Below are 12,547 nucleotides of genomic sequence, written 5' to 3'. Positions count from 1 at the left end.
ATTTGTCACTACTTCTTGTGGATGGATGGTTATATTGACATGGGTTTTCACCAGAATTATTTTGATGTCTAGTTGGTCATTAATGAAAATAGTGCTGATACTATGTCCAATGTGGTCACAAGGTTGGCCGACTTGAAAATTGTTTTCACTCCAGAATATCAGAGATCAGTCAGCAGTTAAAAAGACAAAATGGTCTTATCTTATACTCCTTTAAATAAATTCTGAAAGAGTACCAGTCTCTTTGAGGAACTCTTATTTTCTAAATTATGTTTGATTCCTGTTTTTCCCTTCATTTTGAGAGTTATTTTGCATGATCATACATATATGCATACATTCTACTGAATGATTCTTTTGCAAAACTTAAAGCAGCATTACTTGCATGTTTTCAGCATACATTGACTTTCCAAGTAAGAAATGCTTCTATTACATTCTGTCAATTATGTTAATTTATCTGTGTCATAATTTTAAGATATGTGACACTCGTAATAATACTTCACGAGGTCAAAAACAATATATTAATTCATGCAAATGAAAGGTGTAAGGACCACTGTATCAGAATATATTTCACTATATTATTATGTGGTTTGGTTAGAAAAAAATCTGTATTTTGGCATGCTATAAATCTTAAATTTGTGCTTATTTCAAATGAAATTTATGAAACTCGTCTAATAATGTAAAAAAAAATTTCACTATGTCTTTCAAATTCTGCTCAGGTTTCCTAAAACACTACTGCATAATAATACATAAATAAATTTCATTTGAAATGGGCACTCATATTAGATCTTCTATACTGCATATCACTGAAATAAATAAATTGTCTTTTTTTCTGCAGGGGATGCTCTTTTGTCCAGGCACACTGGTATAGACCTTTCCCAGTTGAGTCTAAGTGCTCACATTGCCACCACACACTCAGGAGATGTAAGTTTAAAATGATAAAAAAAGTATAAAGTAATATTCTTGTAGCATGCCATTACAAAGATGTGGGAACAAATAGCTGTTGTTATTTGCAGCTACTTAATTTTATAGTTTTGCTAAGTCAGTGTACATTGTGTGTGTGTGTGTGTGATTTGGATTTGTAATGCAGCTTTAAAAGAATTTCAGTTATATCACTGCGATATCTGCACTGTGACAGTTTATAGCGATTTCTAGCACTGGGCATCATGCAGCAGACATGTAGCACCATTTCCGACCCAGTCACATTATCCTGACACCAGGCCAACCAGACCTAACACAAACTTCTTAATGCTGAGTGCCATGTGAGGCAGCTGCTGGTACCATTTTTTTAAGTCTTTGGTATGACTTGGTCTGGGTTCAAACCCATGACCTTCAACATCCATGGCTTTGGAAGGATAGACAAGTTATTTTAATTGACCTGACAGAGTCAGATCAGTCCCCAGAAAATATTGGTATTATCCTTCACTTGCAAACCACACAAAGATGTATAACATAATGGTGAAAGTACTTTTAACATGCATGAATTAATTCTACCATCCATATTAACCAGATCAATGCCTCCTTTGACTGGTCTTGGCCTGGATTAACTCAAATTGATATTCCCAGCAATGCCACTTTTAGCATTGGTAGCAGGTCAACTTAAGCCGTTTGGTTTTGAGTTCTGCATCTGTTGCAATTTTTGTTATGTTATTGTATGTATGCTCCTGCCTTTTTGTGTCACAAGGTCCTGTGAATTCTCTTTTCCATAGCAGGGCCCTGTGAATTCATTTTCTATCAGAAGTCCATGTGAATTCACTTTCCTGTTGCAAGGTCCTGTGAATTCACTTTTCCATAGTATTGTCATGTGAAATCTTTTTTTGATAGCAAGGTCCTCTGTACTTAATTCTCTTTTCCATAGTACGATTCTATGAATGCACCTTTATTTATGACCAGAAGAGCTTATGGGATGGTCTGCAGTCAGTCGTCCATCCATCCATTGGCACAAGTTTGTATTGCTTCTCCTCCTGAACTACTTGGAGGATTGCCTTGAAACGTAGTTACACACACACACACACACATGCTGTTGGTCTAATTGTTCCTAAATGAAAATGGTGCTACTTGGTCATCCAATATAACCACCAGTGACCAGCTTGAAAATCATACTATTGATGATCCTTCTGATTGGATGGTCATGTCAGCATGGAGTTTTCACATTAAGACTTCTTATGTTGTAGTCTCGTTGGTCCTAAATGATAATGGTACCAATCCTGTGTGCAGTATGGCAACCAGTCATCTTGAATCTTGTTATCGCTACTTCTAAATGGATGGTAATATCAACATTGGGTTTTCACAAAATGTCTTCTCAAGATGTCTAGTTGGTCTTAAATGATAATGGTGCCAATATGACATCCAGTATGGTAGCCATAGCAGCCACCTTGAAAATCTTGTTATTGCTACTCCACCTGCATGGAAAGTCATATCTTGAAAATATTTATACGTCTACTCCTCCAAATGGATGGTTTTATCAAAATGGGGTTTTGCCAATAGACTTATGTTACTTAGTTGGTCCTAAATGTAAATGGTGCCAGTCGTACAGCCAATATGGCTGTCATAATGACTGTCTTGAAAATATTGTCACTACTTCTCCTGAATGGATGATCATTATGACATGGGATTTTGACAAAATGACTACTTAAAATGTCCACTTTGTTTTTAATGAAATTGGTGCCAAGCTGACATTTAATTGGTGTACCACATGAGCAATTTTGAAACTCTTGTTATCACAGAAGAATATAAGAGATAGTTTGGTCTTATCTTTAAATCCTGGAATGTCAGTCTCTTTGATGGACTCTTCTTTGATTTGGTAGCATTTTATGGGATTTCATGGTTACTTCAAACTAAGAATATAACATGACCCTTGTTTGAAGAAAAAAGGGGCTCATTCGCTCTTTAAATGCATTTCTATGAATATCATAATCAGATAAGCCACATATTCCAATAAAAAAAAATCTCTATAATAATGCCGTGTTAGAGGCTAACAGGAATGACCTGTCCATTTTACTTTTCCTTAGCTTAGTTATAAGGGCGTAGTTCACATCAGAGGTAAAGGGAATTTTACTGCTATGATTTCATTGAGGTTTCTGTATTTCATAGAAAGTCTGGGCTATAGTTCAAGGTATTTGATTTTATGTACTTTCTTGGGCAAATACATTACCTGATCAGATTACATTTGGATAACTTTCTTGCTGCCTCCAGCCCTCCTCCCAGACAGATGAAAAATGTCTTTATATATATATATATATATATATATATATATATATATACAGGTTAGAGAATTTTTAATTCGTACTCTACGGAGATTCGAAAACAGGTCTGCAGGTAAGAGGCACCCATTGCCTTGCCTGCACACACAAGCCTATATTCCCTCATGACTAAGCACACATCACCAAAAAATGATGTTACTCAGTCTGTGTTATATATACTTGTGTGTAGCAGACACACTCGCATGACAGCCTAGTAATTAATTCTCATGTATCTATACAGTCATTCCTAATTTCTATGAAAGAAATCAAGGTATATAGATATACTTATAGAGAATTATAAATATACACCAGACAGAATGGAAAGTGCTATCCCTGAAATCCTATAGAAGAATGCTTGATAATAGTAGGCAGAATTAATATTTTAATACAAATAATACTATCATACATGTTAGAGAATTTTTAATTCATACTCTACGGAGATTCGAACCCAGTTCTGCTGGTGAACAGCACCCATTGCCTTGCCTGCACACACAAAACCATATTCCCTCACAACTAAGCACACATCACAAAAAAATGATGTTACTCAGTTAAATAAGTGTACTCTTAACTCTCACAGAATCCGACACATTACTGAACATTTCCACTTATGAAATATGAGCAGCTTCCATTAACCTGGTTTTTAACTTAATATCTCAGTTTGGGACATAGGAGAGGCAGCTGACTGGCATGCCATGTCTGCCATCTCTTTAATTTGCATCAGATAACCTCACTAATGAGAGAACTAAAGCTTATTGGGTTAGTGGTAGCTGTACAGATAGTGACCATACCCCATTCATGAAAGCACAACTTTTGATTCAGACATGAATTTGCCACTTTTGCTGGATTCACCTGAGAAACGTTTGATGGTAATAGTCATGTGTGGATATCCTGCACACATACAAAAAACGGTCTTTTGCTGTGCTAAATAACATTAAGAGAGATTCATCCATTTTGTAGCTCCTATTGGGTGACACAAGTAAAGGTGGGATGCTCAGCATTTTCTTCTCTAATTCTGTTAATGTGATGTTATCAAGTAATGTATTTGCTGGAGAAAGCATATTTTTTTTAGTAAATTATGTTTCTGTTATAATACTTAACTGATCACATTACAAATAATACTTCCTACCTTCCCTGCAATATGAGCATCCTTTAAGGTGTAACTGAATTTTGAAAACAAACTTGTTTAGACTGGTAGCTATCTAATGGATAGAAAGGGAAGTTAATTTGTAAGGGTTGCTTCTGTTTGTATATATCTTGGCATCCGTTCATCTATGGAAGACGATGGTGTAGCTTCAGAGTAAGTTGTTGTTTTGCCTTCTTCCTGGCTCTCTTTTCAGCATGCTTTATGTTCCTATCTTCCTCTGCTTTTTGAACTCCCTGTCTGACAGCTAGGCGCCAGGTGGAGTGGTCGTTAGCACAGCTCTCCTTGACATTGATGTTGGCCATCTTCATGTCCTTCTTGAAGACATCTTTGTAATGCAGACGTGACTGTCCAGTTGGTCGTGCGCCTTCTGCTAGCTCCCCGTAATGCAGATCTTTGGGAATGCAGCCTGTGTCCATTCTCTTGATGTGGCCAAGCCAGCGAAGGTGCCTCTCACTGAGAATGGAGAACATGCTGTTCATGTTGGCGCATTCCAAAACCTCTGTGTTGGGTACTTTGTCCTGCCTCTGGATATGCAGAATGTGATGCAGACATCTCAGGTGGAAGCTGTTGAGTTTCCTCTCATGTCTCACATAGGTGGTCCATGTCTCACTGCTGTAGAGGAGTGTGCTGAGCACGCAGGCCTGGTAGATGCACAGTTTGGTCTTCTCAGTGAGGTTAAGGTTGTTCCAGACCCTCTGGTTCAGTCTGGCCATCACTGCTGCTGCCTTGGCAATCCAACCATTCACCTCAGAATCAATGGATAGCAAGCAGTAGATGGTGGACCCAAGGAATGTGAAGTTCTCAACAACTTCCAAGTTGTACCCATCGATGGTGACAATGGGAGGGGAGTCTGTGTCCTGTGCCATGATGTTTGTTTTCTTCAAATTGATGGTCAGTTCAAACTCCTTACAGGCCTGAGAGAGGTGGCATACCAGATGCTGCAGTCCATCTTCCATGTGTGATGTCGAGGCTGCATCGTTGGCGAAGAGCAATTCACGGCTGAGGATCTCTGACTTTAGTCTTCGTACGGAGATGGGCGACGTTGAACAGCCCTGGTATGGATGTACACTCCCTGGGACTTTGGGTAGATGTGGGAGGCTAGGGTCTGCAAGTGTGCCAAGGCGACACGGGTGAAAGCCTTTCCTATGGAGGGAGATGCCCTAGTAGTTGTTGCAGTTGCTATGGTATCCTTTGTTCTTGTACAAAGTGACGATGCTGATGTCACGCATATCCTGGGGAATGTGTCCCTGTTCCCAGCAGAGGCAGAGGAGTATGTGTAGGAACTGAAGCAGTGCTGATTTTCTACTCTTGAGGACTTAAGGTGGAATGCCATTGCTTCCAGGAGCCTTCCCACAGGTGAGGCAATTGATGGCTTTTCCAAGTTTTTCCAAGGTGGGCGGTGTGTCTAGTTCCTCTATGACTGGCATGTCTGGGATGGCATCCAGGGCGGTGTCAGTGACGACATATTGGGTTGCATACAGCTCGAGATAGTGCTCAACCCATTGCTGCAACTGTTTTCCCTGGTCTGTGATGACTTCGCCCATCTTGGACTTGACAGGGAGGGGCCTGTCACCTTCTTGATACCCTCATACATGCCTCTTGCATTGCCAGTGCTGGTAGCTGTCTTTATACTGGTGCAAATGTTCAGCCAGTAGGTGTCAGCACAGCGGCAGGCAGTCTGCTGGGCGTTGTTCCTGGCAGTCATGAGGGCTTGTAGCGTACTAAGGCTAGGTGCAGCCTTGTATGCCAGGAGGGCTTTCCTCTTTGCCTCAGTCACAGGCTACATTTCCACCAAGTTGGCCTCATACCAGTAAGCATTTTTGCACTCCTTCTTCCCCAAGGCAGCGATGGCTGAATTGTATACAGTGTCATGGAGGTGGGGTCACTTGGAGTCACTGGTGTCATCAGGTGATAGCTTCCATCAGTCTGCAGGTTAACTGCTGCATTTTCTCTGGGTTGCTTGCACAGCAGGTGTTGATGGATGGGAAACCATTCTTCTTGGCATGGTGCAGCTTCTTAAGTATTATTTGCACCTTGCTGGCCACGAGGGAATGGTCTATGTCACAGGTGGCACTGGTAGCTGTGGATGAGGAGGGCACTGGCCAGTTCTGCTAGCTGGTGACAGTATCGGGAATATGGGTGTCTCCATGACACCTGGGGATACTGGTACTGCCTGATCCAAAGCCTCATAGAACTTTTCTTTCTCCTCATGGATGGAGCAGAGGGTTGGGGTGTACATGCTGAAGATGTTGGCTGGGCCTGAGGATGTTGACAGCCAGAGGATAAGGACTCTCTCAGTACCTGATGACAGAGGTTCAGTGAAGGTGTGTTCTCTACAGGGAAGCAGACACTGTGCTGCCTATGTTCATCTGAGGGCTTCCCTTGCCAAAAGAAGTTGTAGTTGGCTTCCTTGATGTTGCCGCTGTCAACCAGTCAGGTCTCCTGGAGGCACGCAATGTCGACATTCAGGCAGGAGAGTTCTTTGTCAATGGACAGCAGTCTTCCATGCTTCGTTGATCTGCTGCAGGTCAGTGGTGAATCCCGTGAGTGGGTATAGCCATAAGGCAGCACATGTTTGGAATCAGAGTTTTCCTTCTCCTAGATGAGCTACCATCCAAGGTTTACAAGTACCATCTACCCGAAGCAACTAATTTTAAGGCACCAGTGGCCCACCCTAACCCCTTCTCCTATTAATAGACATATGGTCTGCTGGACTTTGAAGCTAAGCCAGGAGCTGGATTTTAATTGACAGAGGCGATCAGATCTGCAAGCCATATGGGGCATTTCTGGAGAAGTGAGTGCTTGTCTCACACTCCCACCCTAGCACTGTCAACCTTGGACCTTTTTTTTTTTGTATGTATGTGTATATATGTGTATATATATATATATATATATATATATATATATATATATATATATATATATATATATATATTAATCCACAAGTTTGATTTTATGATGAACTGTTGATAAACCAGTAGGATTGATGATCATACTGAAATGACCTGTGCAAGGTATTAACTATGTAAATTGTAATGAACATGCCATATATACTCACTCATAAATTGAGTCCAACTGCACACAACATAGACTTTGTCTGCTGTCACATATGTCAGAAGATCATGTTTTTTATAATTAATTTTCATTGTAAAGATCATCAGTCTAGGTCACTCTGATCTCGAAGTGGGAAATAATGTTTTACGCAGCAACTTAAGTTCAGCTGAATATATTGTCATTTTGCTTCACAGGTATATCAAGAGACTTAGCAGGTTTGGTTAACCTTGATGAGAAAAAAGATATGCTGATGTTTTCAGGATTAAAAGTTCGGTGTGAATATGACCTTTAACAAGATTGATGGTTGTCACATTACATGTATATACCAGATATGGTCTCTTGTTCTTTCTTTCTCACCCAACAAACTTTTGTAATGAAGCATTTGTTTTTTAATATGCATTTAATTATATAAAAATAAATGTCTGATACTGATTAAATTTGATGTATTATTTTTTTACATTTACTCAAATCTTCTATAATTTATTTGTGATAGGTATGGCGAGGTACCTGGCAAGAAAATGATATTGTAGCCAAGATACTCAGTGTGCGGGAATGTACAGTGCGAAACTCTCGTGACTTTCAAGAAGAATTTCCAAGGCTTAGGTGGGTATTTTGAATAAAGTTGTTGTATTAGACTATCCGACAATTTGTGTCCTAACTCAATCATAAATTCCAAACTTAGAATTTTCCAGTCTATTGCTGAGTTAAACTCAAGTTTACTTCAGTTTGAACATGAAGAGTCCTTGTTCAGTACTATCCCAAAAATATCTTTGTTGAATTTTCAGATAAAGGTGTCTGAAATGCATACATTTTTTAAACTGATGTTTATCCTTTCCACATTCATCAGGATTGTATCTAGTAAGTATATAGAAAAACTGACATCAAGTACCTGACCATGTATTCAAAATTAATTGGATTTTTTAACACCGGCACATTTTGAAACATCAATAAACTTATGCACTCTATAGAATACATACCTTGGTAATGTTAGATGGTGCAGGGACATTTGATTGCGAATAGATAATAATACAAAGACAGGTGCAGACATGGTTTCTGTTCTTAAAACTTTGATCCCATTCCAACTCAAGCTCTGAATTTTGCAATTTGAACTCATTCTGCAGCCATAGATCAAGCAGAAAATCAAATTATGAAGTTCTTGCAGAAATACTTGTGCTACTTTTCATAAGAGTTACCTGTTCTTTTAAATGGGGGGGGGCACAAACGGTAAATTTACTTCATGAATGTGTACATATTTTGTATACATTTCCTAAAAGCAGTTTGCCCTATGCATTAGCATCTATCTAAATTTTATTTAGATGGCATATTGTAAAATGTCTTAAAAGTTTTGCCAGTGTTGAATGAAGGTTAATAATTTAAATTAAGGTTTCATTTAAATGACTCAGTAGAAAATGGTATTTTTGGTCATACTGAAAGGGAAATAGTTTTCGATGAAATATTTGTATTACATACCCATCATATTACCAATGCAAATTCATTGTCCAGGATGCTCCATTTTCCTATTATTGGGCTTTGGATGGCACTTATTGGGTCTTCATAAGCACATGTAGGACACAAGTTTTGTTGCCATGTAACATGACATTACAGCAACTATATTATGATGGAACAGTTGACTAAAATCATGTCATGACATCATGTATACATGTGCAAATCAGTCATTAAAAGAAATTAAAACTAGATTTCTTTTCAAACATATTTGCGAAATTGTGTTCAGTTTATCTTGTGGAAAAAAAATGAAATACTTTGTACTATCTAAAATAAATGGTTTTTCAAAAATAAATTAAAGTGTTCTTACTGGTGGCAAGATTGATTACATAGGGCTGACAGGCTTAGCCTATTACCCACAGTATCCAGCAGTGCAAACACTGTTATAGATAAAAAATAAACCCTAAGTTTTGTGATAGGTATATCACATTTTGGTAAAAGTTTAAGCGATTTTGATATACTTAAATTTTTGGTAAGGTATGTAGAAAAGAGTTAAATGAGTACTTACATCAGTTGAAATGTATGAAACCAGCTTGATGGTTTCTTTCGGTTGAAAACTTTGGCATATAAAAGATTGAAATCATTTTAGAATGTTAAATATTCCATGTAAAATACTGTTTATTTTCATTGGGCTCAATTTTCATGGTTTTGTAATATAAAAAAGGCATTTTTGTAGGTACTTAAATTCATGGTTTTGCCTGTCAAAATTTGCATATAAGTAGATATTTAATTTCATGGTTTAACATCTGCAAATACCCAAAATAAAAAATACAAAATAGAAAACTATGCTGATGCAAACAGCAGTCACTTTAATGTTTAGAACAATACTACCACCTGTATTAGCACAAATCAAAGACCTGGCATGTTCAATACTTAACCGTGTTTTCAACCAGGTGAATAACATCAGTCGAAGCCATTGCAGCCAACAACACTAAAACAATACTTCCATCTCTATGAGCACAAATAAAACACGTCAAGATTAATCACTTTCGCATGTTTGCATTTTTGAGTGCTCAACATCAAAGAAAGCCAAAGCAGCCAACAACACTAGGCCAGTCGGTTATTAAAGTACATATGAATGATCTCTTACATAAACCACTCTCCATCAGGTTGCACCATCAGTATTTTCTGATGATCATGACATTAACACAGTGGCTTCAGAGTGGTAAAACTGAACTTAGACACACACACCCTTATTTCCTGGACTTCCTAACCCGTTAGAAGCTGCAAAAATGGCGCAGGTACTTACCAGGCAGCTAATGTTTGTGCCTGCCTCTTTACAGACCGACTTCAGCCACTAGACAGTAAATAAAGAGTACAAAGAAGAATTAAAGTCACACTTCCACGAGTGGTATGCTAAACAGGTAATGGCTGCGATTATGGTAAAAGATGTTACTGGTGACAATCAGTGCACATTATTATTAAACCTTGCAACCTCATTAATTAAGCCAGTTCGTGCTGAATGGATAATTGCAGCTCACATGACAGTGGGTGAAAGATCAGACCTAATTAGCAGTGATCCATAACAGAGAGCGCTTTTAGACCACTCGGCCACTTGGGGCCTCAAGTAATGTTATAGTATTTTACAGGATTGTTATTCTTTTGGATTAAAAATGCATGGATAAAAATAAATGTGCTTTCAGAAGGAATTAAATGTTTCAACAACAGTTTTACTCAAATGAAGGATCAATTTGAATAAGTATTAAATTTAATTTTCATTTACTGTTATTTTGTATTATTTTTTCTTTCATTTTCAGTATTACTATTGTTTGAATAACTTACGCTCTTTCTCTTTTTTCTCTCTATCCTTGCTTACCTCACATAGCGATTTAAGGCAATGAGTGCAAAATTACAGCTATCAGATACCTTATTGAACATGTGAATTGAAACAGTATAAAATGATTTTTAATTCTGGTTTTAAAAGGTTAAAGTAAAAAACAAAACAAACACATGTAGAAGCTAATATTTAATTACCAGATAACAGTATTGACCTTGGTTTATCAAATACTAGTAGCTGTGGTAATCTCTAGAAATGAAACACTGTAACAAAATGTGGGGGTCATCATCCTATGTGGCTCATTTTTCATTGGGGATTTAAATTTGTGGTTCAGGGAAACAACGAAAACCATGAAAATTGGTCCCCCAAGAAAATTGATGATACTACAGTAACCACACACATAAGATTCTATACAGAATGTATTGGTTTTGTTAGGGCAGTTTCAGTAAAACATACTTGAGATCCAGGAATGACACTTTCAGCATGGAGTAGTCATCATTGTGTGTGTATGTGTAATTTAGATTCTTAATGTATCTTTAAAATTTTTTCAGTCATATCACTTTATTGTCTATAGTATGGCAGTTTATAGTGATGTCTAGCACTGGGGAATCATACCACATACATGTAGCAACAATGTCCCACCCTGTCAAATTATCTTGATGCCAGGCCAACCAGTCCTAACACTGACCTCTTAATGCTGAGCACCATCTGTCTACCTTTTTATAATACCACCCTCTTTAGTGTATCATACATGACCTTGACACTACAGAGCTCTGCAGTATGCTACTATCTCTTGACGCTTAAACATGGCACCAGGGGTTAACGAGTTATGGTCACAACAGGCCAAAAGGTTGTCAAGATTTTGTACTAAAAAGTTGAATGAATTACAGTCTTTTATGCAAAGTTACAGAAATGAAATTTGCAACACTGAACAAGAAAAATAATGTGCCTTCTTCACATGTGGATTTCAAAGGAGTATTTGTTTTATTAGATGAGTTTATAATGTTAAGTTTTTATCCTGCGTTTCTGCTCAGAAATTTTTAAGACATTTCAGTTCAGACTTTAGGTATGTGTTATCATGTAACCCACATTTATGTAAATTCCTACATTATAGTGATTTTTTTAATAAAATTCACTAGGTATTACAAAGCATCTTAAAGGAGACTAGAAATCAAAATTTTCCTTTTACGTATGTAATTCTCCACAGATTTTAATTCGACTGCAATGTTTATAAATTAAATATCGTAAGCGGGTAGTGATTATATTGCGTGGAAGATACCACGATTCTGTAAATTGCCGAGTTTTTCTGAGTTTTAATGAGACGACAGATCACGTGGTACCGTGACACTATACTAGCCAGTCCTCGAATACAAACATAAACGTTGGCGAGCGAGGCAGACAGGAGGAGACCAGATTTGGGTTGCACATTCAAAAGTCGAATCTGCAGTCTGATATAATAGTTTATGTACTGTACTGGTAAGTGCTAAAAGAAATTTGTTAGGCACAGGCCCCGGGCTGGTGACTTAAATAAACTAAAGTCCTGAATGAAATTCCACAAGCCCAGACAGTTCATACCTGTCAACTCTCAAGCCGGGAGAAAAACCTCCCGATTTTGGGGGTATTTCCTCATCTACGTCCCGATCTCGTAATATCTCTCAATTTTGCGCAGCGAAGTCCCGATTATTACATTATGTCTGTCAATTTTCATTTGTCAGAAGAAAAAAAACCAAACCCCAAACCATTTTTAAATATAACGTATGCAATCCACAGTCTAAACTGCCACACTGCTGACATCGTAGCGATATGACTGAAAAATTGTTAAAGCTACGTTGA

At 37.9% G+C, this 12,547-nt stretch overlaps 1 protein-coding gene across 2 annotated transcripts in view; it reads left to right on the top strand.

Moving 5' to 3' along the window:
• The window catches only part of LOC149797390 (scaffold protein ILK-like), an 87,383-nt gene that overhangs the window by 38,307 nt on the left and 36,529 nt on the right, over nt 1-12,547 (top strand). For both annotated transcript variants that reach the window (XM_089962166.1, XM_089962165.1), the window contains exons 6-7: nt 833-918; nt 7,928-8,037. In XM_089962166.1, coding sequence (XP_089818292.1) covers nt 833-918; nt 7,928-8,037 — 196 coding nt within the window. The remainder of the gene's footprint in view (nt 1-832; nt 919-7,927; nt 8,038-12,547) is intronic.

Source organism: Sinohyriopsis cumingii, chromosome 6, assembly GCF_028554795.1.
Source record: "Sinohyriopsis cumingii isolate HCF-2022 chromosome 6, ASM2855479v2, whole genome shotgun sequence".
NCBI lineage: Eukaryota > Metazoa > Mollusca > Bivalvia > Unionida > Unionidae > Sinohyriopsis > Sinohyriopsis cumingii.
Note: the sequence above shows the minus strand (reverse complement) of the source record. Positions and strands in the feature narration are given on the sequence as shown.